Consider the following 23,848-nt stretch of genomic DNA (forward strand, 5'->3'; position numbering starts at 1 on the left):
TCCACCTCATCACCTTCTTTCCATCTTTGCTGTAGTCCTTTCTTAAAATGAAGGGGTGGGGGTGGCGGGCAGTGGGTCACTGATGGCCACGGCAGTCTCCCAGGACGACATACAGCGCACAGGGCCGCACAGCCCAAGGCACACCAAGGATCTCAGGCAGAGTACACACTCCATCGGCTGGCCTAACTGTTTATATGTTCTTGAGTTAAAAATACACCACTCAGGTCAGTGTTAACACCAGGGCCTTATGACCAAGGCTGTTTGTAAGCCGGTTACACAAAGCCAGCCTAGGACTCGCCCATATTTTAAATGTGCCTCGATCTGCAAATTGTCTGCCGATACATCAGTGGGATTATAATAAAGCCACCAAATACACACGCATTTGAGAAAAACACTTTCCAAACCCAAGGATACTTTACTGTTTATAAATAGTTTACTTTTTTTGATCCCCGGGCATATAATATTCGCAGTTGCTCCAGAAACCAAAGAAACATAGAACAGGAACACAAACCACAACCTCGCAGAAACAATAAACAACAGATGGCGAGACATACGCGCAGGGTGCCACCCCCTGCACCAAAGGGGCACACAGAAATGGATGCTGACACACCAGCCTGCCAACGAAGACACGTGCGCTTCTAGACACCATTTAGGGAGCACCGTCCATAGAACTAAGTGTTAGGTGCTTCAGGCCACCCAGGAGGTGATTGGCCAATCACAGGCCTCCAGGAATTCAGAAACTTGAAAGGGAGGCAAGAGAAACACAAGAAAGCACACAACGCCAGCCTTACTGTATTCTTTCTAACTACCGCTATGTAGAGTCGGGTGTGGGTTCTAACTCTGGAAAGGTGCAAGATTCTGGGCAGGTTATTCAACCACTCTGGGCCTCGGGCATAACAAAGACATAAGATATTTCACAGAGTGAAGATGACAATTAAATGAGTGCATGTCCATGTGTCCTGATGCAAAAACACAAACTTACTGCTATGTGTTGGGCCCCCTTCTAACAATTATAAAGTATTTCAATTTTGTCCTCATAACAAGTTGAGTGAGGTGGGCACTATGATTATCCTCATTTAACGTTAGAGGGAACGGAGTCAGAGGGAAGCTAAGTAAACTGCCCAAAGTCACCCAGGACGGTAGACATAAGCACCACCACTGCTACCACTGTGCCACCTAAAAGCATGGCTGCCTCATCTCCACCACCAACACGCCCATCATCACACATGTGACATGAAGGGGGCTTTGTAGAGGACAGGAACACAGTATTATCTTCCCCAGTAGATCCTGAAATGCTGCACTGTTCTGGCCTTTTCATCGGTTAACACAGCTTAAACTTTAAAAGTTCAAGACAAATGCTAAAATAAATTCAGACTCTCATGTCACATTTGCCTTAACTAATGATTCTGATAAGTTGATGTTTATAGAACTTTTTTTAAATGTCATCTGTCTCAAAACAAAGGGAGGGGTCTCAGTAAATAAGTGTGGCCGTCATATTGCTTTCCAAATATGGACATGTCTATTTCAGGGATCACAAGCTCATGTCCAATCATTCTGCCAATTTCACCTCAGTGCTCATTTTTTAAAACTCTGACTAGAATTTTCCAACTACAATGTAACTTTAAGCTTTTGTGTTTCTTCTACATTTAAAAAGAATGCCATTTCCCAATATATAACTCCCAGATGTAGAATTCACAGATGATTCATCTCGCAGAACAAGTGTTCAGAGACATCAGCTCCAAATAGAGCAAAAACTTGGAATTCCCTTCTCCCTCAAAGTAAGAACTCGCCTAGATCTGCTCTGCTCAACAAAGTTTGTTTTCAATTATATTTCCAAATTCTTTTAACAATAACTGCATGGCGTCTGGCACCAACACATCTGATTCTTTGAAGTGGTTCTCAAGCAGAGAGTAGAAAATAAGGGTAAAGGGTAAAGGAAGGGAGGCCCATCCATAATTTTTGTTTTAGGTCAAATATTCTCTGCAAAAGTGCTCTTCAACATATAAATTCAGACAAAACGCAAGCTATGCGTTATCCCGAAGGTTCCCGCTACAGGAAGTACCACGATTGAAGAAAGCGCCTGAATTCATCCCTTTACCCATCAGCTGGCTCTTCATGGGAAAACAGATCTTCAGCACAAAGAAAATGGCCTTTTACTCCTTATATCTCAACTCCAAAAAACCCTTTTGTTAAGTCCTCAGCACAGGTCAATTAGGAGTAATCACACTTGGAGGGTAAATTACAGAACGCTTTCCAGACACAGTGAAAACATGGGATCCTTTCTGCCCAGAAAAAAGGTGCACCAAGCCCCAAGAAGGAGAGCTATCGGGCAACAAACAAACAATTATCAAGGATTCCTGGGTACATGGGAGTGAACAATCCTGCTGCTTTCAAGTCTAAGTGGAGAAAAAGAGACAGGGATGTGTGAAAACTCACCTAACCAGAGAGACGCTTTCCTCTGGGAGAGGACAAGATAGAAATAATAAATCCATCGGAACAAAGTCAAGCGAATAACAGAGAGAGTGTCTAATGTTGACAAAAGAAGCTTGTGGAAGAGTGGGGGGACTATTTGACCTATTTTGATCTCAGAAAGCACATGGGCAAAGGCCACCTTTAGATCTTAAAGGGAGAATATTAAAAAAATGAAAGTCTAGTTCTTTGGACCATTTCCTTTAGTCCTAAAGTAGTCCCTAACTCTTGTTAAACTTTCTGTCCGGAAGTTCTAAACCACTAATTGTGCCTCTAACTTCACTGCATTTTAGCTGTAGCCCCAAACAAGGTTCCAGATTCCAAGAACTAGTTCTAAAGAAAAAAAAGAGAGAAAAATCCAAAGGTTCCACCTTACGAAAGTGTACATGACAAAGAATGAGCGGAAGGGGAAGAAAAGCCCAAGGGATTCCACTGACGGCACAAACTCCACGTGGAAGAAAGGTGGATATTCAGGACACAGAAAATAAAAGCTCCCAGGCTCGGCACGACAAAGTCTTCTAAGGAGTCCAATTGTGACAGGGACCACAATTTTCAAGACCAGCGTTTGACCAAGAGGGAACCAATGAAGACCCAGGCAGATGGGTCACTTGGTATGAACTTGACCAAAAAAAAGAGTACGAGAAAGACTTCAAAATTGGAGAACTCAAGCCCCTGGACTGTACATATTAAGCTGTTGAGTTTCCACCTTGAAAGGCAACCTCAAAAGAGCTCCCTGGTGAAAGGGTTAAAGGCTACGCTGATACCCACCACGTTCCCTGCACGTTGTCAGTGGCGAACCAGCTCAGAGAGGACTGATGAAGTGGTGTGTAGCTGCCCTTCCTCAGGCGATTCCTAGTGAATCGGCTATAGGTGGCTCACCTACTCACTTCAGGCAGCTTATCAACACCACCTACAACTTCACTCGTCAGAACTACGCAATGAAGGCCCACTTGAGAGAGATGCTGCCTGCAGTGGCCCTAAGAAAGGCAGAGATAAGTGACTCTTGAAAAAACAGGCCCTCAATTTATTTGCCTTTTGTGACCTAAGATCTTAAAAAGCTAAATTGAAGATCTAAAGTAGGTCTGCGCCAGCTTCCATAGTTTTCTTCAGGTCAGAGGGAAAAAGAGGCAACGATCAAAGAAAGAAATACGGTGGGGTATTTGCCCCCTGCATTAACTCCCTCACTGAGAGTCCCCCAAGCACACCATGTTTCCCTCTGCTGGAAACATGGAAATCCATGTTTCCCATCTGAGGATTCCACTCAGAAACACCAAATATGCAAAGGTGACTTTTAGGTAAGTATCCTAGACACACAGATCCATTGACTGATTCTTACCAGCCAATGAGTAGTCAGTTTATTCCTTCTTTGTTTCAATTCGGATAGACTCATATACCTGTATGTATGTAGAAGTCATACAACCCCTTTACAGAAAGGAAATTAACTGATCAGCTCAAGGTCACACTGCCAATCAGGGGCAGAGCTGGGACAAAACCCCAAAGTCTCCTGATACCCAGCCATGGGCTCTTTTCCATCCATCCACATTCCTGCCTTCACAGCTTTAAGACAACTATTTTTTTTTCCTTTTAGGTCAATAATTTTTAGCCCTCTTTGGTCAAGAACCCCTTTACGAAGGGGTTCTTGAAAATGTGGGCTCATTTCTGCCCAGAAAGATACACTGAGCTCCCAGATTTCACATATAATAAAGTTCCCTAGACAGTCCCCCCCACAAAAAAATATTTGAGTTCAGCAAGTCTTTATTTTAGGACAGTCTGGAATGTACTATAATTTAATCAATTCACAGTACTGTTTCAAATGAACTTGTGAAAGAATCCAAAAAGCTCCATAGAAGATTTTTCTCTTGGACAGAACACAACCATCGATGAGGCCAAACCACTGTGGCCAAGAGTCCCACACAGACACCGAATCTGAGAAAACATTCAAAGGAATTTGGGATGAGGCAGACCTCAAGAGCTATAAAACATTTCAGATCGCTTTCTGGATCTCCTCTCCTCCCAAGACGAAAGGAAACCCCATCCCATTTGAGCTGCGGCTTCTGCATCCATCACGTTGCTGGATCAACAACCAACTTCCTGGAAGCAACAAGCTCTTCTGGCTGTTTATAAGTTTTGCAAGCACTGGGAGCTTGTGTGCCAGAAACTCACACCAGCCCAGGTGGAGGGAGGAAATCACAGGAAAAAAAAAAATGTTTTTAATTAAAAAAAAAAAATTAAAATATAAGCAAGATGCATGTTGCTGGACCAAGGTATCACACTGCTGAAATCAGATGAAAGAATGAATTTCTCCTAACTTACAAAACTGAAATTAAACTCAGTCAGAATTTCTCAATTCTAAGTACCCCCCACCCTGCACCTCCTCCCCTGTTAAATCTTTCTTAAACCCTTTGGACTGTGTTTCCACTTTCCTAAACACAGTATCCACGTAAGATGGTATCTAATCAAATATGATATCAATTTAATTAAGCTTAAAACAACCATGAGTTTAACCTGACCGTGTTGGACAGCATTTAAAACCAACGAAGACTACATAATCTACACAGAATTCGATTTTCAGAAACAGAATATGGAAATCATTCCACAGACTTTGATAAAGTGAATGACTATGTAACTCCCATTTGGATTCCTAATTAAGCTGCAACCACCATGAAATCTGTCCTAAAAGGCTCTCCTAACCAACAAAGTAACAGGCTGTGGAGAAATTAAACTATGGACTTTGACAAAACAAAACCAAAGCATTCTGCAGCTACTTGAAGAAAAGCATTTTCAAATCTGTGTGAAGTTTAAATCAAGCACAGAGGGTTCCAGGACTGTAGTTCTTTGCTTTTGGGGGATTTTCTTCCAGGGTGCCTCCAACTCTATTTAAAGCAGCCTCAAGTAGCCACAGCTGGAGGGTCAGGCCTTACAAAGTAAACAATAGTTAACTCAATTCAGACTCATGACTTAACTACAACCAATGGCTAATTACCCCTCTATTAACCAACAATATCTGAAATATCACTTTTTAAATGACCCATTCGGAATTATGTTTGTTCGCTAAAGGATTCTAATCAACAATTAACAGCATAGTAGAAACCGCCCAATTAAGAGCTACATGGGGAGAGATGAGAGTTCCTCAGAATTACCCATTTCTGGCAAAGGACTCTAGCACAAAAGAACTTTCTAAGTACCTCCCACAAGAGAGAGAAAAACTGTATTCTGAGAACATATAAATTAAGAGTGTACACAGTATGCACTCAATAAACATTCTTTAAATGTACAGCTTACCACAATTCCCTTTGGAAAAAACAGACTCAAAATAAATGCTGATTTTTTCCCCCAAGGCTGTCCAAGTTCACATTTCTTTAAACCACCCCACAGTGAATGAAATGAAATTGAAATTTTCTCAAAAAATACTTATATCTTCATTTTTAAAAACCTATACATTTACAGATGAAGTGATATGCTTGGATCTGTTTCCAAATGGAAGGGGACAAGTGTATTAAGGCATAGCTCAAACAAGAGGAGCCATTATCACCAAGAAGAACACAAATAAAAAAAGCTGGGGAGGGTGTGGAGCAAAGGGAACCCTGGTGCACTGCTGGTGGGAATGTAAACTGGTGCAGCCACTGTGGAAAACAGTATGTAGGCGGCTCAAAAAACTAAGAATAGAATTACCATACGACCCAGCAACCCCACTCCTGGGTACGTATCCGAAAAAGCAAAAAGACTAATTCAAAAAGATACATGCACCCCAGTGTTCACAGCAGTATTACTTAAACTGCCAACATACGGAAACAACCTAAGTGCCCATCAATAGATGAATGGATAAAGAAGATATGATACACACACACACACACACACACACACACACACTGGAATACTATTCAGCAACAAAAAAGAACGAAATTCGCCATTTGCAGCAACGTGGATGGACTTGGAGGGCATTATGCTCAGTGAAATACGTCAGACAGAGAAAAACAAATACTGTATGATATCACTTACACATGGAATCTAAAAAATACAACAAACTAAGGAATATAACAAAAAAGCAGCAGACTCAGACTTAGAGAACAAACTAGCGGTTACCAGTTGGGGGGTGTCAATATATGGGGTGGGGGAATGAGAGGTACAAACTACTGGGTACAAGATAGGCTCAAGGATGTATTGTACAACTCAGGGATTATAGCCAATATTTCACAATAACTGTAATTGGAAAGTAACTTTTAAAAATTTTATAAAAAATTTAATAAAAAGGAGCCATAAGCGGCTATTTGTTGACGCTGGGGATGGTACATAAAATGCGTTACATTATTCTGTCCCCTTGTGTAGATGCCTGTAATCTCCCTAATAAAAAGGTAAGAAAAAACACCCTATACCAACATAAGTGACTTAGTTTTTTAAGTTCTTGGCTGCATATCTAATGTTCCATTAATTCAGAATTTTTTTCTTTTTAAATCAGACTTTTCAGATCTTCCCCTCACTAGAAAGAGAAGCTGTGGGACTTCCCTGGTGGCGCAGTGGTTAATAATCTGCCTGCCAATGCAAGGGACACAGGCTTGAGCCCTGGTCTGGGAAGATCCTACATGTTGGGAGCAACAACTACTGAGCCCGTGCACCTACAGCCCACGCTCTGCAACAAAGAGAAGCCACTGAAATGAGAAGCCCACACACCACAAAGAAGAGCAGTCCCCGCTTGCCACAACTAGAGAAAACCCAGGCGCAGCAAGAGAAGACCCAATGCAGCCAAAAATAAATAATGAGGGGGGAGATGAGGGGGGAGGGGCAGGGGTGGGGGAGGGGAGGGAGGGGAGGGGAGGGGAGGGAGGGGGAGGGGAGGGGAGGGAGGGGGAGGGGAGGGAGGGGGAGGGGAGGGAGGGGGAGGGGAGGGGAGGGAGGGGGAGGGGAGGGGAGGGAGGGGGAGGGGAGGGGAGGAAGGGGGAGGGGAGGGGAGGGAGGGGGAGGGGAGGGAGGGGGAGGGGAGGGGAGGGAGGGGGAGGGGAGGGGAGGGAGGGGGAGGGGAGGGGAGGGAGGGGGAGGGGAGGGGAGGGAGGGGGAGGGGAGGGGAGGGAGGGGGAGGGGAGGGGAGGGGAGGGGGAACTGCCAGTCAGTGAGTAGCTGTCACTCCCCAGGCAGAGCCCCGTGTGTCACTGTCTTTTCATCCAGCCCAAAGTGCCACTGCTGGGGGTACAAATGCTTTCAAACGAAGAGCAAGGCCACTACAAAATTTGGAACTAAAGTGAGATTATCCATTCTCCAGTTCTAAAGTGCTCAATTCTTCTCATTGTATCTAACAGGCTATCATCAAGTACGGTAAACCAGCGAGGAAGAATTTATCAGTGCAACGTATGTCCTGGCCAAGATAAGCGCCACATTACTTGAATGGCAAATTATAAACTGGTGGAAGGAGCAAAGGACAGGAAGTGAGGAAGTGGAGGTGGGGGAGGGTGACACTTTATAAATGCTGTATAAAGCAGTCTTAGAAGATGAAGTTGTGTGATTTGTTTTTAATCAGCAAAAAAAAAAAAACCCCATTATCTTGTTTCTTAGCATTTAGGCAACTCTACTGCAGGGCAAACCCTCACCCATTCCATTCATTTTCTTCCTAATAATAAGACAACTTGAGAAAAAAAATATTTGCAGATCATAAAAGATTAGAGACCTGGGCACCATAAAAGTTTAAAGAATAATCAATGCAAAGTGCTTAAAAAGAGACAGGCCATGCTTTCTTTAAACTCTCTGAATGCCACCTTTTGCCAAAATAAACTGAACAAGCAGTGATTGGAACCTGCATCCTGGTTCATAAGGAAACTAAGATGTATTAGGACTTGCAGAGATGAACAGATTGGTTGTTCACACAATGGGCTTTACCGGTTATGCTAGATTAAATAGTAATAAAGACGCAAACAATCGTAGCCGTTCATGTGGGCAAGGCTGTGAATCATGGCCATTCACGGGGGAAGGGATGCAGGTACAGGTGCATGAGCAAAAGCAAATGGCTTTTCAGGTGGCATCCTTGCCAGATTCCTCAGATGACCCTGTGCTCACTGCCCGTGTCCCCTACAAAGTTACTGTACAATGGCAAACAAACCAAAACAAACGAAAAATGTCAGAGCTCTCCAGCTCTCTGCACACAACCCCACAATCATCTCCCCTCACACCTCCTCCCCCAAACATTTCCAAAGAGAAGTGGGTACAGCGCAGGATTCAGCCAGCCCCAGCCTGCAACCTAACCCTTGATTGGAAGAGCACATCTGCATGTTTCCAAGCAATTGACCGAGCATCTCATAGGGCTCAGATTCAATGAAACCCTGGGAAATAATGGGATAAAATTATTAGTTTAAGGGCCTCTCACTTCCCGGCCTCCTTCCCATACCCCACCTCCCAGAAGGGTAATGTTCAGTAGACAGAAGTATTTGCACAACTGGAATACATTTATAAACCACCTCAATCATTTTTGCTAATTGCATAATTCATATAATTTTTTGCAACTGTTCATAGCTTCCCCCCTGAATTTGTCTGAGCTTCCCAAGGGCACATAAAGTTTTACTCTATACACACCACCAAAAACTTCACGGCAGAAGGCTGTTTGGGTTGTGAGCCCTGCCACCTGCTTACGCCAAAAGAGATCTTCATTATCAGAAAAGTAAACTTTTCCCAGAAAGCCTCTGTCACCAGGAACTCTGACTTGGAGAGACTTGCCATGAGAGGATGCAAAACGTGAGTTACTGGGGCCTCAGCCTGAGGTGACTGATTCACACTGGACTGGGCTGAATACACGTGTCACCTAACTTAGTCTTCACAGCAGCTTAAGATAGAATATTATGATCCCCTTTTGAGAGACAAAGGGAAGAGGTTCACCACAAATCACACACACAGCTGTAGGGTGGTGGAGCCAGGAATGGACCCTAGAAATAATTTCCAATCTCTTCATCACTATTCCCCAGTGAATGGTGAGCACTGGGTGTGACCAGCAGGGATGAGGCACCCAAATAATTAACAGAGTAAGAGTGAAGGAAAGCTTTGCCCTCACCGGCTCTTTTCCCCATCAATAACCCAACCCGAGACCCAGGGTACAATCGGGCATCAAAGGCCCACCCAGAGGACAAAGAGAACACCTGAAGGCAGGACACGAAAAGCACGAAACACAGGGAAATAGGGAAGCAGCTTATTAAAAAAAACGAGCGACTTTTATAAGCAGACTGGGTTTATAGCTTGCGTTTCAGAAGATTATGCGTAAAGTACTTATATTGAAACCACACGTAAAGTATTAAATTACATAAACATACTAGTATAGTATGTTTATACTAAAGCATAAAGCCTTTGGCTAAGAAAAATTCATAAGCATGCCCCCACCAAAAAAAAAAGCCCATAAAAAAACAAAACCAGGGTACAAATTGGCAACTTTCAATTAGACCACAGACAAATCACAATATTCATTTTTTCTGTAATCCTGATTTAACTATTAATTTTGCTTCATGGCAACAATCGTCTATCAGGTTCTTCAGTAGAAAATTTCTCAGCCTTAGTCCTACAATTGGCCAATTATTAGGTAAGTCTGGACTACTATTCTAAACCCTGCAGTTATACAGAAAAAAATAACTCCAAGAGGGTTAACTATTGTGAAAATTTTAACCTCTGGTCTTCAAAGTCCTACATCTTTCCGTGAGGACATAAAAACAGATCTGAGTTTCTGACGGGTTCCTACACTTTAATGGGCAGAAGACAGCCACATTACTGACAGACACCATGAACTGAAGCCGGGAGGTAGATGGAATGGACCCACAGGTTCAATGCCATGCTTAAGTCATTAAAAAACCCCCGCTAACGGTTCCTAAATTCGCCACCGGCCAGGGCACATTGGAGATTTTTAGATACTTCCCCTCCTCTGCCTGGGGACTTTCCTCCCACCTCTCCTCCCTCCTGTCTCAAGACAATGCCTTCAGCCTTTGAAACTGCATCCATTGTAAACAGCTCTGAATATTAACACAGCCCAGAGCCCTGCTCTAAAAGACCCCCAGGGTTTCAAGTTGCAGTTGCTGAGGAGGGGGAAGGTCCCCAATGAGTTAATATCACCAAACTCATTCACAAGTCGTTGAAAATCAGGCCTGCTCCTGAAACTTGAAGTCTTTCAACTTATGGGGTAAGTCAGAGGAATCCCTTTGAGTTTTAAGCCAACGACCTTGGTACCACAAACATCCCTGATTGCTTATTGAGCGACTTTCAATTCTACGAATCCCTTTCCCAGATTTCCCTCTCTGGTGTCACTTTTAAAATAACCAATGGCTATTTTAAACAACCTCCTTTCCCGGATAACAGACCTTCCGGGCTACAGCAGGTGCACAGAACTGGGCCGGGGGCATTGTTAAGTCACACAAAACCCTAGTAGCTCTCTCGCATTCCTGTCCACTCTGAAAGAGAGGATGCTGAAAAGCCTTTGCACCAGGGAGACACCTCTGCAGAATGGGGGAGAGGCCCTTTCATTGTGAGCGTGGTGTTTGAGGGAGAGAAAAAGGTCAGCCAGAGGCCATCCCAACGTGCTCAGGGAAGGCTGCGTGGGGAACTCAGGCCAAGGCATTAACACGGCAGGGAGAGAAACTTGCGGCCCCTGGAGCAGGGCTGGCGGGCCCGCGCATCCGGACATCCACTGGGAACCAGCTCTCATTACTCTGCACAGAATCGTCATCTTTCTGGAGATGAAGAATTACTGCCGACAATACATTCAAAAGTCCAAAGGTTGGGAAATCTGGTGACCCAGTGTAATTCCGGAAAAGGAAAGCACGCTTCTTTTTAACACAGTCTCTTGGAAAGGAGGAGCAAGAACAGCCCTGACGTACCCTAAAGGCAAGAGGCACCATGGGCCAACACAGTTCATTTGTATTGGGCCCTGGGGGTCTCCCGGCACTTCCTAATTTCACAGTCCTCAAAAATTAGATTTTACGGCCATAATTTCATATCAGAGGGACTTAAATCCTGTCCCTTAAAAAGGCAACCAATTTCATTTCCCAGACTTCCACTTAACTCAAAAAAAGTGTCAGAAAACTCTTAACAGATAAGTGCTCCATCATGCAGGGGAATTGAGGCCAGGCTTGTGACACTTGTTGCAAAAAAAAGGACTCTGAGCTCAGACTAAAGCTGCCCAAAACTTTAAAAGCACTTGCACTTTTCAGATTTTCTCTCTGCCCATTACCCTGTGTTCGAAAGGGTCCCTATTCAGAAAAACGCTTTGCCCACCCCCACCAATCGGAAGACGCTCATGGTCTGCTGAGTTCTTCTTAAGTGATACCGAGACTCAAAGAGGAAAATGGGCAGAAGAGAAGACCTCGGGGTAATCCAGACAAGAATCTACTTCTTAAAAACACACACACACAAGAATCTCAGCTTAGGTTCTGGAACAATTTGGTCATCTGCACTTTAAATCTAATTTGCATAAACAGGATGGAAAATATTTTCCAAACCCTTAATTCACAACACCCCAACACCTGGGCCTTCCAGCACAGCTGTAAAATTTGAAAGACAAAGGCCCTCTATGCTTCCCAACTACAATGGCAACCACCAAGGGACCTGCGTTTATTTTCTAATGTAATCATAAGCACCACTTTGGTGCCCAAACCAACAGAGGTTCGATTAAGTCACCCAGGTTCGGTACTGCAAACACTAAGGGAGACAAAATACAAAGAGACCCAAATCAATACAGTTGTCTTAATGTGACTCAGAATAACCACACTCGGTGACCTTTAAGGGATGTCCTTGCTTCCGAATGCCATGTCATCTTCCTTTCACACGGAGAAGGAGAATCATTTGTTCCTCTTCCAAGGGCCTGCCTGCCTTCCTATCACAATCCCATTAGGCCATCATTGAGCTAGCTGCCAGACCCTGTAAGCAAGCAATACTGTGCTCAACTTCATGCCACAGAGAAGAGTCTAAGGTACATTGTGTTTAACGTGTCTTAAACAGCTTCTGAAGCCATGTTCTCCAAAATAATTTCAAAGAAAGCAAACATCTGAGTTCTAAGAAGTTCAACTTCTTCTAAGGTTCTGGGAAGTTGGAATAGGGAGTGGCAGTGCTGGGAGCTATTTATGAATGTGCTGGTTGGACAAGGCCAATCGCACCTACGTAATGGGACGGCAAACTCAAGTAATGGCTCAACTACTACAACTATAAGTTATTGTGTTGAATAAGTTATCCTCAGGCCCTGGGAATGAACATATTTTCCTTTCTCCCAGCGCCATTCCAGTTCTGCTATTCAAACCGCATTTACATCCACTATTAAAGAGTTTTACTTTCCTTATGCGGGGCTTAGGAGCAACTCCAAAATTAGATGCACTGTTTACAAAAGCAAAAAAAAAAAAAAAAAAAAAATTCCATAAAGCCACAGGTCCCCTTCTATCTCAAACCCACAGCCTGAAATTGTTTGAACTAGCTGCAGTAAATCTAGTTCATGGGGTTATAAACTAGCTCAAAGCATTTTCTAGACACAATGGACTCGGAGGGTGTAAACGTGGTGAAACTATAAGGTATTTTATTCTATTATAGACAGAGACTTTCTCCCCTAAAGTCTTACTGAATCATAGCCAGGAATATAAAAGATATAAATATCCTGATGCAAAATTTAGACTAAGACTAATGACTTAAATGGAGAAATCTGAAGTCTAGGGAAAAATAAAAACACATTTGCTTGCTTTTTCTTTAATCAGAAAAAAAAAAAAACTTCACAAACATTTTTCAAAGGATATACATTCTGTACTGAATACCACATTGCCACATACTAACCAGAAGCCATACTACTCATATCTTAAAATCAAATCCGTTAACACCATCATCAGTATAATCAAGCCTAACTGAAGCTCAAAACAGCCAGTTTGGCATTTACTAATCATCAACTGTGTGAGGAAAAGAGAAAAGACTGCAATTTTAAAGGTATTTATGACTTGTGAAATGTCACTCCTTAGGCAGACAGAAAGCCCTCCAAACAACCAGTAGTTTTGCTCCAGAAATTAAAGGGCAAGGCAAGGTGGATCTTGTGGCCACAGGAAAGTGAAAACAGAGGACACCCTGTCCTCTCCAGGAAGCCACCACTTCTGAACTAAGTGCCTTCCCCACAATGCCACTGACACCTGGCATTGGGAGTCAGTCAGTCTTCCAACAGGTGAACACCTAAGATGTTAGTCTGATCCCACCCACATGATTTAACTTTTTAAAAAACTAAGAGTATGTAAAGGAAAACCCACAATACCCAAGACGACCACAACTGAATACAATACTACCTAATGACAACGCTGGGCTCCATCTCCCACTACCTTTACACAGCCACCACCTGTGTTAAAACCCACACCTTGATCACTGGTCTTCCCTAAGGGGATTCCAAAGAAACAGCAGAATACTGAAGAGAAATCCTACACATAAGTCAACGGTCCAGTTTCAGAACTCTGTAGGACTGATCACTAGTGACCCATGTGCAGCGTGGTCCAAGTTAAAGATCTGTGACCCGCTCTCAAAGGTACAGGATCTTCACGTCAGAAAGGAATTAACTTCCCTTCTTTCCCTTCACGGCAACCAGATTCCCAGACCACATGTTCTTAGATCAAGCCACAGGTGTTGGTTAAAACCGGTGTCACCAGTTTTCTTTCTCTTTTTTGAGCAGTGAATGTCCCGCCTGAGGTTACTACTGTGCCTCTTCTATATTCTAGGAAAGATGTCCAATTATTCAACTGAAAAGCAGAACTATTCAACCTAGGCCTCTTCTGGAAGGTACTAACAGTTCTGCAGAGATGTTAATTACTGATAACTGGACAGCATTTTGACTCATGGACTAGATTTGTCAGAAATTTTTAAAGCCTATGACATTCTACCATGTTTACAGAAATCTAATGTGGTGGTGTTGTTGTTTTCCTGCCAAACCTCCTGTAAGAAGTGTCCCACCAAGTCCGGATAGGCCAAAATCTGGACAGCACAGAAAAGAGCCTCTTGCGGGTAAAACACACTCTGCTTAAATCAACCCAGAGTCTGGCACTCTCTTCCAAAGTAGCAATACTCCAAAACTAATTTGCACCATTTATAGAGGAGAAATGCTAGAGGATGGGCCCCACTCCACTGGATCGTCAAGCCCAATGGGTCCCCTAGGGAACAGACAGGAAGGGTCTGGAACACAGTTCCCTAAAATGCCAACCAGGTGGAAAAGGACCAACTTCCAGCAGTCACAGATCTCCAAGAACTCTCAAAGCCCGATAACTCAGGCGGTCCTCCAGGGAAGGACTCAGAGGATGTCCTTCTGCCCCGGGCCTGAGCCAAGTCGGGCCACCAAGGTCCCGGGGAGATGAGGAGGCGGCTACACACACTCTCACTAATAAATAATGTAAATGGAAGACTGGAGGCAAAAGTCACCTTCATTCATTACCCACTGGAAGGCCAAGCAGCTCAGACAACAGAGAGTTGGGTTACAGAAGGGAAAAAAAGAAACACCCGGGGACCCCCAGACAGACTTCCTCACTCTCTCCCCTCCAGATGTTTCCCACTCTCCACCCACAGACATACAGCCTCACCTCCTGACTCTTTACTCATTCTCTTACCTCCAGAATCCCACCCACTCACCAACTCCCAGATGGCCTTCAGGAGCCACGCTCACTCACCTCCAGACCCCCACGACACTTTCTTCTCCTCCAGAACCTCAAGACCCACACTCGCTCACCTTCATACCCCATATCCCACGCTCGATCACATCCTTCCCCCCACGAGGTACACTTTCCTCCTCCAGATCCCCAAGACCCACGCTCGCTCACATCCAGATCCCCACGAGACGCACGCTTTTCCCATCCCGACTTCTTCGCACGCACGCCCTCTCTCCTCCGGACCCCCAAGGACCACCACTACGATCCCAGGCGAACAGTTTTCCCGCTCATTCAACTTCACATACAAGCAACTCAATCCGCACCCCTTTCCCGGGGAAACACCCCTGCCGCCCCGTCCCCAAGTGACAGCGTCCCGGGGCGCGGGGAGGACGGAAAGGGCGGCACTCACAGGCTCCGCGTCCAGACGGGCAGGTCCCCGGGCAGCGCCGCCAGCCCGCGCCCGCCGCAGTCCAGCGAGTCCCCAGCGCAAGTGCAGGCGGCAGCGCAGGGCGCCCGCGGGCCGGCCGCGGCCGATGCGGGCTCCAGCCGAAGTAGCACCAGCAGCAGCAGCAGCCAGTGGAGGAGAAGACAAGGCGAGCGGCGCGGGGCCCCGAGCGCTCGCCGGACCGGCCGCGCCATCTTGTCTGGAGCGCGCAGCGAACTCCCGGCGCTGGGGCTGCGAGGTCCGGGTCGACCGCAGGCGCGGGCGGGCCAGCGGGGGCTCCGCTCAGCACTAGGCTCCGCGCCGGGACATGGCCGCCGGCACAAGTTCTCTCTGCGGCGGCGACTCCGGCGTTCAGCGGGCCCCCGGTGCCCGAGCCGCTCCGCAGCGCCCGCAGGGGGCCGCGAACCCCGCGCCCATCCGGGCCGACCCGCCCGTGCCCGCTGCGAACCCCACGGATCCGGGCAAAGTGTGCTTGGCCGGCACTCCTCGTTCTCCCGCCGCGCTCCTGGCCGGGCTTCGGAGTCCCCGTGCACGCCAAGTGCCGCCGCCGCTGCGAGGAAGGCGCTTAGGCTCGCAGCCGGAGCTCTGCGCCCGTGGGCATCTTCCTCGCCGCTACGAGCGTCCAGCTGCAGACTCCGGGCTGGACGGCGCGGCCAACCCCGCACTGCTCCAAAGACCCGGTGAGCCTCGCTGTCCCAGCGCCGAAGACAGAGCGCGCGCACGCAGTTCCGGGCTCCGCACGGCTCCTCCGCTCTGCGAGAACCCCGCACACTTCGCAACCGAACAATCAACCGCTAGCAGCTCGCCTCCCCGGGGCGCAGCCCCGGCCGATCCCCGAGGCCCCGCCCCCAGCGGCTAGCCCTCGCACACCCCCTGGGCTTCTTGCCCCGCGGCCTCCAGCCGGCCCACGTTGGAGGCTTTGCAACAGCGCCCCGCCCCGCCCCCCGCCTGCTGCTCATTGGCTGACGGGGTCCACGGCGGCCAGCTTGGACGCCCATTGGAGCTCTCGCCATGATCCCGCCCCTCCTGCCTCTCGGGCCACCCCGCCCCACTCTCTTTTCCCACCCAAGGTGTGAAGGGCGGGGGACTGGGAGGAGAAAGGGAGAGACGGCCTCCGGCTCTTAAAGGGGACGTGCTGGCTGATGATGGAGAAGGGGGATGCGCACTGGGGAGAGGAGGAATAAAAGTATTCCCTCTGCATTTAATGGAGGGAAGAACGTTGGTAAAGAGGGTAAAGCCCCCGCTTTGGAGCGGTCTGGGCTAAAAGTTTCTTCCCTCCTTCCCAGACTGCAAACAGGGCCAGCGATTGACAGCAAGTTTACACACCCATTTTCCAGATGCCCACTAGGAGCAAAGATGCAGATTTAAAACTTCACTAATTTCCTACTGATGGGGGCATCTTTAGTTATTTTATTACGGGTGGCCGCCTTCCTCTCTCACAACCTGGAGCTCTTCTCGGCTCCTGACTTGTTTTTGACCTCTTAAATCCAGCAATATGTCCTCGATTACCAAAATGAATGTGTACTGCATGCAGAAACCGAATCTCAAAGGTGTACACAGTCCCACCCCCACCTCCGCCCTGGTGAATCGAAGGGTACTCCTGGAAACACTCCAGCCTTCGACAAAGGGGTTGCTTTGTTTGTTTAAATCAGAGCGTTTTAAAGCCAGTTTTCAAGAAGCAGTACATCGAGTACTCCTCAGAGACAGAGTAAAAAGGCAACTAGTAATTGTTACAAAGCTACTAACTTTGGCTCCTACTGATCCGAACATAGTAACCAAGTGTTAGGACAGTGTACTGAAACAGTAAAGCAGGCGCTGCGCGGGGACACACACACACACACACACACACACACTGCAAAAGTTAAAAGACTAGCACAGTAAGATATATAGCTGCTCCTATCCGCGTTTGGGTTTGCTGGTGTCTCATGCCCCTTCCCAAGAGTATGCAAGTCTCTAACATAACTGAACACATTGTCAGGAAAATTAAGCAAGTCATGTCTGTTGAAAAACATCTGTGCCAGCAAATGAAATCTGACTTCTGTGTTACAGAAACGAAAGGGAGATGTTCCTCTGAAAGAAAAAAAAATTTTTTAAGGGTTTTGTCCCATTTTTGACACATTCTAAGGGGTTGCTTTAATTGAGATGTTAAAATTTCCCTCAGTCATGAGAGCACCTCTTTTCTTTAACCAAAATTGGGTTTGGACTTGGTAGCCAAGGGGTTGCTGGTTTCCTTTCTTTTTGCTCCCTCCTTCCCCTCTTTATCCCCCTCCCACTTCTGATTTATTATGCTGTCAACTACTGGTCCCTCATTTTTTCCTTCCTTCCTCCCTTCCTCCCTTCCCCCACCCTCCACATGATCTCAGTAGTAATGCCCAATACAATGCTCAAATATGTGTGTAAATCAATCCAAATGTGATTCCCAAGAAACATTATCAGAAAAAGGCTGTGCCTGACCCATGCTACCTAGGGCTTTAACCAGCTTTTATGTTTCATTTGTGATCCACATTAAACATATACCTTCCACCTGGACAAGAAGCAGTATATCTCTGTTATAATGCCTTTCGGTAAAATAATAGTAATAAGAGGAGGGATGGGATTTAAATGACCCCAAATTGGTGTAGTCTGCTATGTCAAGGTTTCTTAAATTTTTCAAGACCGAAGAACACAAAACAGTAATTTAATGCAGAATACCCACGAACATTTCTTTAAACGAAACTGTCAGACCTGCCTTGCCCCACCTCAGATGAAACAGCATTTGCAGCAGAAATAAAATGAACTCATTGAACCCCTTGAGATGTTGACCTAAAATTATCTTTCAGCTTTGTTCCATCATTGATACTGTAAAATGGAAATTTATTGTCAAATGTTTTTCCAAATGCTTGTGGGTGCACCTGTGAGATGCTTCCTTGGAGGATAGGAGGATAGGAGTTGAGAATCAGCAAGGTAAAGATGTGCTCACAAATCTAAATCAGCCCCTGTGGTCTGGTTACCACGCAGCCAGAGAGAAGGATACCAAAACGCAGGAACACTTGCAGGGACTGGGCGCCTGAGCCTTGGCAGTTCCCCTCGTCTACAGCAGAGCATGAAGTCATGTCTGCTCCCCATACCATGTATGGAAGTTTGCCCATATACTAGCAACCTGCTTGTGACTGAAAGGAGAGTGTGGGCTTGGAGAGCTCAGGGGAGAATTCACCTGTGGCCACAACCTAAAATCACAAAGACCTGAATGACAACAAGGGCAAGTTTCTAAGGGAGTCTCTGTCCCTGCTTATAAAAGAGCAAGTACTGGTCCATTCAGCACCAAGTGACAGTTGATTTGGGCATTCTGGGTCCTCATTTTCCTCCACTGCCATTTTCCCAATTTTAAAGAGTGACTTTTTCCTTAAAGGGGTCATCCAGGGAGTTTTTGGTTTTCCCATTCATTTTAATCTACCAGACACCAAACTCCAGGGGCCAGCATGGACTCAAATCCCCCTCAAAAATCACTGCAGGGCTCCCTCTTAAAAACAGGAGCTCTAGCAGTTAATCATCCTAAACCCACTGAAAGAGACAAACCCCAAATCTAAATAGCCCGAAATGACCAAGCAGGAGACAAGCAAATGACAAAATAACAAGAAGGCAGATTGATCACATGGACTTCTTTTTGAACACAAATTCCAGGGGACCGAATCATGGTGGTTTATGACAGTTCTAGGTGGTGATATTTGATGGTTTTAAAGAATGCTGAGATTCAGACATGCTTTCTGTGAGAAGAGAGTTTACACCATGTTCAGTACATGAAAAGACCACCAGGGCCGTATTCAGAAGACCTGGATTCTAGCCAAGCCTTGTTACCCATGAAACCTTTGCCCAGTTATTTCCTTTCTTGAAGCCTCAGTTTTCTCAAATGGAAAACAAGGAGAATGGTACTTCTGACCTGAGTACTAAGACAGTTAAGGAAGGATCCATTTTGATACAGGACCTGGGGGGCTTTATCAACTGTTTAGGGCGACATACATTGAAGGCTTATTTTTAAGGTATTATTGAATTTTAACTCTGAAAAAAATTGAGGGTCCAGGTACATACCATAGATGGGAAATCTTAGTAGGTGTTTTCAGCATAGAGGGTTTTTTCCCCCAGGCATGCCACAAAGGGTTAATAATTACCTATAAAACCCCTGAAGACTTGCAGGGTGATGACAGCCCTGCTTTGAGCCTGTTTTCTATCTCTCTTCCAAGGAAAATAAAGCTGTGTACTCATTAACTCCTTCCTCGTAATACTCCTGTCAGTGACAAGGATGGGTAGACAAGGTAACAGACGAAGCTTACGAGTCCAGAGATGGAATATAAGAAGAGACAATTTGGAGAGTTCTCTGTTCCCCATCCCAACATTTTCCCTTTGGTGGAGGTGGGGAGACGTATGCTTTATTGTGCAATCTCTGGCTACTGGAATATTGGTCACTGCCCAAACGGTGCCAGGCTGCAGTCACTGCACGTCCACAGCAAGAATGGCCAATGCCTGAAGCTCATCTGGGCCCCTGCCAGTGTCCCCTTCCATTCCTACAGAGCAGCATCAACCAGGGGCCCCAAACCACTGGAGTCTACCTTCTAACACAAACTAGACCCTGCATGCTTGTTCTTGCAATTTTAACTGGTTCACTGAAAGAATAAAGAAAAACTTTACGAAAGCTAGGAGCATTTCAAAATTCTGAGATTCTGGAGCGATGATCAGTGTAAGAGGCAGCCTCTTTGCTCCAATGATGAAGAGAAGGGTAATTACATCATCACCAGAAGCTGTACCTCTCACTACCAATCTGCTGCCTTTCCAGTTATCACCTGGAGCCACACGTGAAAGAGGAGGGGGGCTGGAAATCAAAGTTTATGCTTTACTACCAGCAACTCAGAAGCAACACCTCAATGTATAGAAAGAACAGCACATTGGGCTTCCCTGGTGGCGCAGTGGTTGAGAGTCCGCCTGCCGATGTAGGGGACACGGGTTCGTGCCCCGGTCTGGGAGGATCCCACATGCTGCAGAGCAGCTGGGCCGGTGAGCTATGGCCGCTGAGCCTGCGCGTCCGGAGACTGTGCTCCGCAACGGGACAGGCCGCAACAGTGAGAGGCCCGCGTACCGCAAAACAAACAAAAAAAAAAGAACAGCACATTTATCATAACTTATAATAATAATTTTCATGAAGTCATATACCTTATATTTTTCAAAGCAAGGTCACATCATAACAACAGCTGTCATCTACAGAGCACTTATTCTGTATCTGTCATTTGGCAGAGTGCTTTAGGTACTTTCTTCATTGAGGTAGAAGCTGAGAAAAATGCTCGAGGCCACACAAGCTAATAAGTAATGAGGCCAAGATTTCAAGCCGTCTCTGAGGACACCAAAGATCCGTTATGACATTTGAGCCTCATAAACTTTGAATATGACAGTTTTTTTTAATTAATTAACTTATTTTTATTTTTGGCCGCGTTGGGTCTTTGTTGCTGCGGGCAGGCTTTTCTCTAGTTGTGGCGAGTTGGATCTACTCTTCGTTGTGGTGTGTGGGCTTCTCATTGCGGTGGCTTCTCTTGTTGTGGAGCACGGGCTCTAGGCGTGTGGGCTTCAGTAGTTGTGGCACTCGGGCTCAGAAGTTGTGGCTCGTGGGCTCTAGAGCACAGGCTCAGTAGTTGTGGCGCATGGGCTTAGTTGCTCCGTGGTATGTGGGATCTTCCTGGACCAGGGCTCGAACCCGTGTCCCCTGCATTGGCAGGCGGATTCTTAAACACTGCGCCACCAAAGAAGCCCTGACTATGACAGTTTTTTTTTGTTGTTGTTGTTGTTGTTTTGCGGTACGCGGGCCTCTCACTGCTGTGGCCTCGCCCGTTGCAGAGCACAGGCTCCAGACGCGCAGGCTCAGCGGCCATGGCTTACGGGCCCAGCCGCTCCGTGGCATGTGGGATCCTCCCAGACCGGGGCACGAACCCTTGTCCCCTGCATCGGCAGGCGGACTCTCAATCACTGTGCCACCAGGGAAGCCCCAATGACAGTTATTACTGTTCCCACTTTACAGATGAGAAAGCTGAGGTTAAATGATGTGTCAAGGTCTCACAGGGTCAAGAATAAGTGGAACCTTAAATCAAAGTTCCGTTTCAACCACCGTCACACACATTTTACATTCAGTAGATGTCTTAGGAGATGGGTCATGACGCTTGTTTCTCAAGGATCTTGTGAGAATGGACATAATTTCTTTCCTTTTCCATACTGGTGAATTGCTTTTCTGAACTTCCTCTCTGATTAATAAGCACAAAATTTTAAAGATAAATATACTGGCCTTTTCCTCCACCATACATGGCAGGACTTCTATAATAATAAAAGTTAATCATTACTGAGCACTTACTATGCGTGAGGCATTATTTCACCTTATGGCTTAATTTCACTCAAGTCACATATGGATTCTAGGAGGCAGGCATTGGAAAGATCATTTTATAGATGAAGATCCCAAGACTCTAGTCAATCAACTAACCCAAGCCACATCCTCGTTAGTGGTTCAGGAGCTCAAAGCCTCTGCTAATGAACAGTTAACTCAGCAGAATCACAGTTAACCCACCACTCTCTCAGCACTCTCTATTGGAATAATGTTTTGTGTTTATCACTCCTTCTAGACTGGCAGCTCATTAAGTCCAGAGCCCGAGTCTTAGTCCGGTTTCAGGCACATGGTAGGCATAGAGGCAACACTTTCTGCCTGACCTCTACCTGCTCTGTAAAGAAGGAAACGTATTGTGCACCCCCTTGTCCGCCATCGTGTATAATCTTTCTCTTCAAATCCATGCATCTACACACCTAAAGCTTGTCAGAAACTCCAATCTCAGCTCCCATCCCAGACCCGCTGGATCAGGATCGGCTTTTAAACAAGGTCCCCAGGTGATTCGTTTGCACATTTAAGGATTAAGAAGCACCAGGTCACCTTATACATCCCACACACACACCTCCTGTGACTGTCTTTCCCGTTGCTGCCACAGGATAGACCATACTCTTCACACTTCATGCATTTTTATGTGCTTGTGTGTACATTTTCCATATTTTCACAAGCCCTTAGTAAAATAATTTCCAAAATATAGGCAGGCATGTGGTTGGCATTATTGCCCCTCAACTAAAGACCATTCAAAACATCTGCTGCCCATGAGATTTTTGGTCAAATCCTCTCGTGCCGTTCAATTCTCTTTTTCTTTGAGATGCGTTCAGGCTAATAAGAAGCATTTGGAGAATTTTATGGCCTGTTATATTTGTTTCCAAAAGGACAGTTGGGTTTTTGACACATTTCAAATTTATCATAAATGTATACCCAGACATATTATACGCTTTTCACTGTCATTCTTATCCATGAGCTACATTCTTTAGGTAATCATTTAAATATCCTTATTTCCCTGAGGGAGTTCTGACACTTGTGGATTTAGATGCTATAAATCAAAAACAAGACCCCCTCACCAAAAAAACCACTGTTTTGTCTGATTTGAAGTGCATTAACTAAGATTCAGAGAAGGCAAGGATATTGCAAAAACGGTCACCAATAATTTCTCCCATCAAGACGTGGAGTAATGTCCCCTCCCTCCTTGAATCTGCAATGGTCTTGTGACTTCATCTGACCAACAGAATGTGGTGGAAGTGACACCATGCCGGTTCTGACAGGTGTGAGCACCACATGAGCAGAGATAAGCCATCCCCACTGAACCTAGTCCAAGTTCCTGACCCACAAAAATGGGAACCAATAAAAACAGACCTTGTTTTAAGCCACTGACTTTTGGGGTGCTGGGTTCTGCAGTCGTAGGTATGTGAAACAACAAATGTGGCTAAGTGGACATGCAGTAAAACGTGAGCAGATGGGAGGGAGGGGGGAATAAAGTCTAATCAAATAAACCTGTCATTAGGAGTGTCCAGAAAATTAGTGTTATTAGTTGACTTTCCCTGCATGTTTGTCAGGACCTTTGATTGAACACAACACACCAACCAGCTGACGCGGTTGAACAAAACTTCTTGGATAATAAATATTCTGGCTCTGCAGCAGGCCACCAAACGAGCTCTCTTCCTCCCCGCTTGGAAATTCGTACGAGAGAAATGCAGAGTATCTGCTTATTTATAAAAGATAGCTTCTCCCATGTGGCTGGCAGCAAAATAAAATAACTGAAAGGATGAAATCCTGGAAGTCCTATCCTATTCTTCCTGAAAAAAATCAAATAAGGCTTAAAGGGTATACCTTATTTTTCATAAGAGACAAATGGATGAATCTCAAAAAATGGAGTCCCGGCCATAAAACTGACACTGAGGTAGGGAGTTAGGGTGTGGATGTTCCGTAGGGGTGAGGATGGTA

General features: G+C 45.7%; 1 protein-coding gene across 1 annotated transcript in view; it reads right to left on the reverse strand.

Annotated features, from left to right (window-relative positions):
* The window catches only part of LRIG1 (leucine rich repeats and immunoglobulin like domains 1), a 120,963-nt gene extending 104,684 nt beyond the window's left edge, over positions 1-16,279 (reverse strand). The window contains exon 1 of the mRNA XM_060022860.2: positions 15,481-16,279. Coding sequence (XP_059878843.1) covers positions 15,481-15,710 — 230 coding nt within the window. The 5' untranslated portion in view covers positions 15,711-16,279. The remainder of the gene's footprint in view (positions 1-15,480) is intronic.
* Positions 16,280-23,848: the final 7,569 nt, after the last annotated feature.

The sequence above is a fragment of the Delphinus delphis genome, chromosome 10 (assembly GCF_949987515.2).
Source record: "Delphinus delphis chromosome 10, mDelDel1.2, whole genome shotgun sequence".
Taxonomy (NCBI): Eukaryota; Metazoa; Chordata; class Mammalia; order Artiodactyla; family Delphinidae; genus Delphinus; species Delphinus delphis.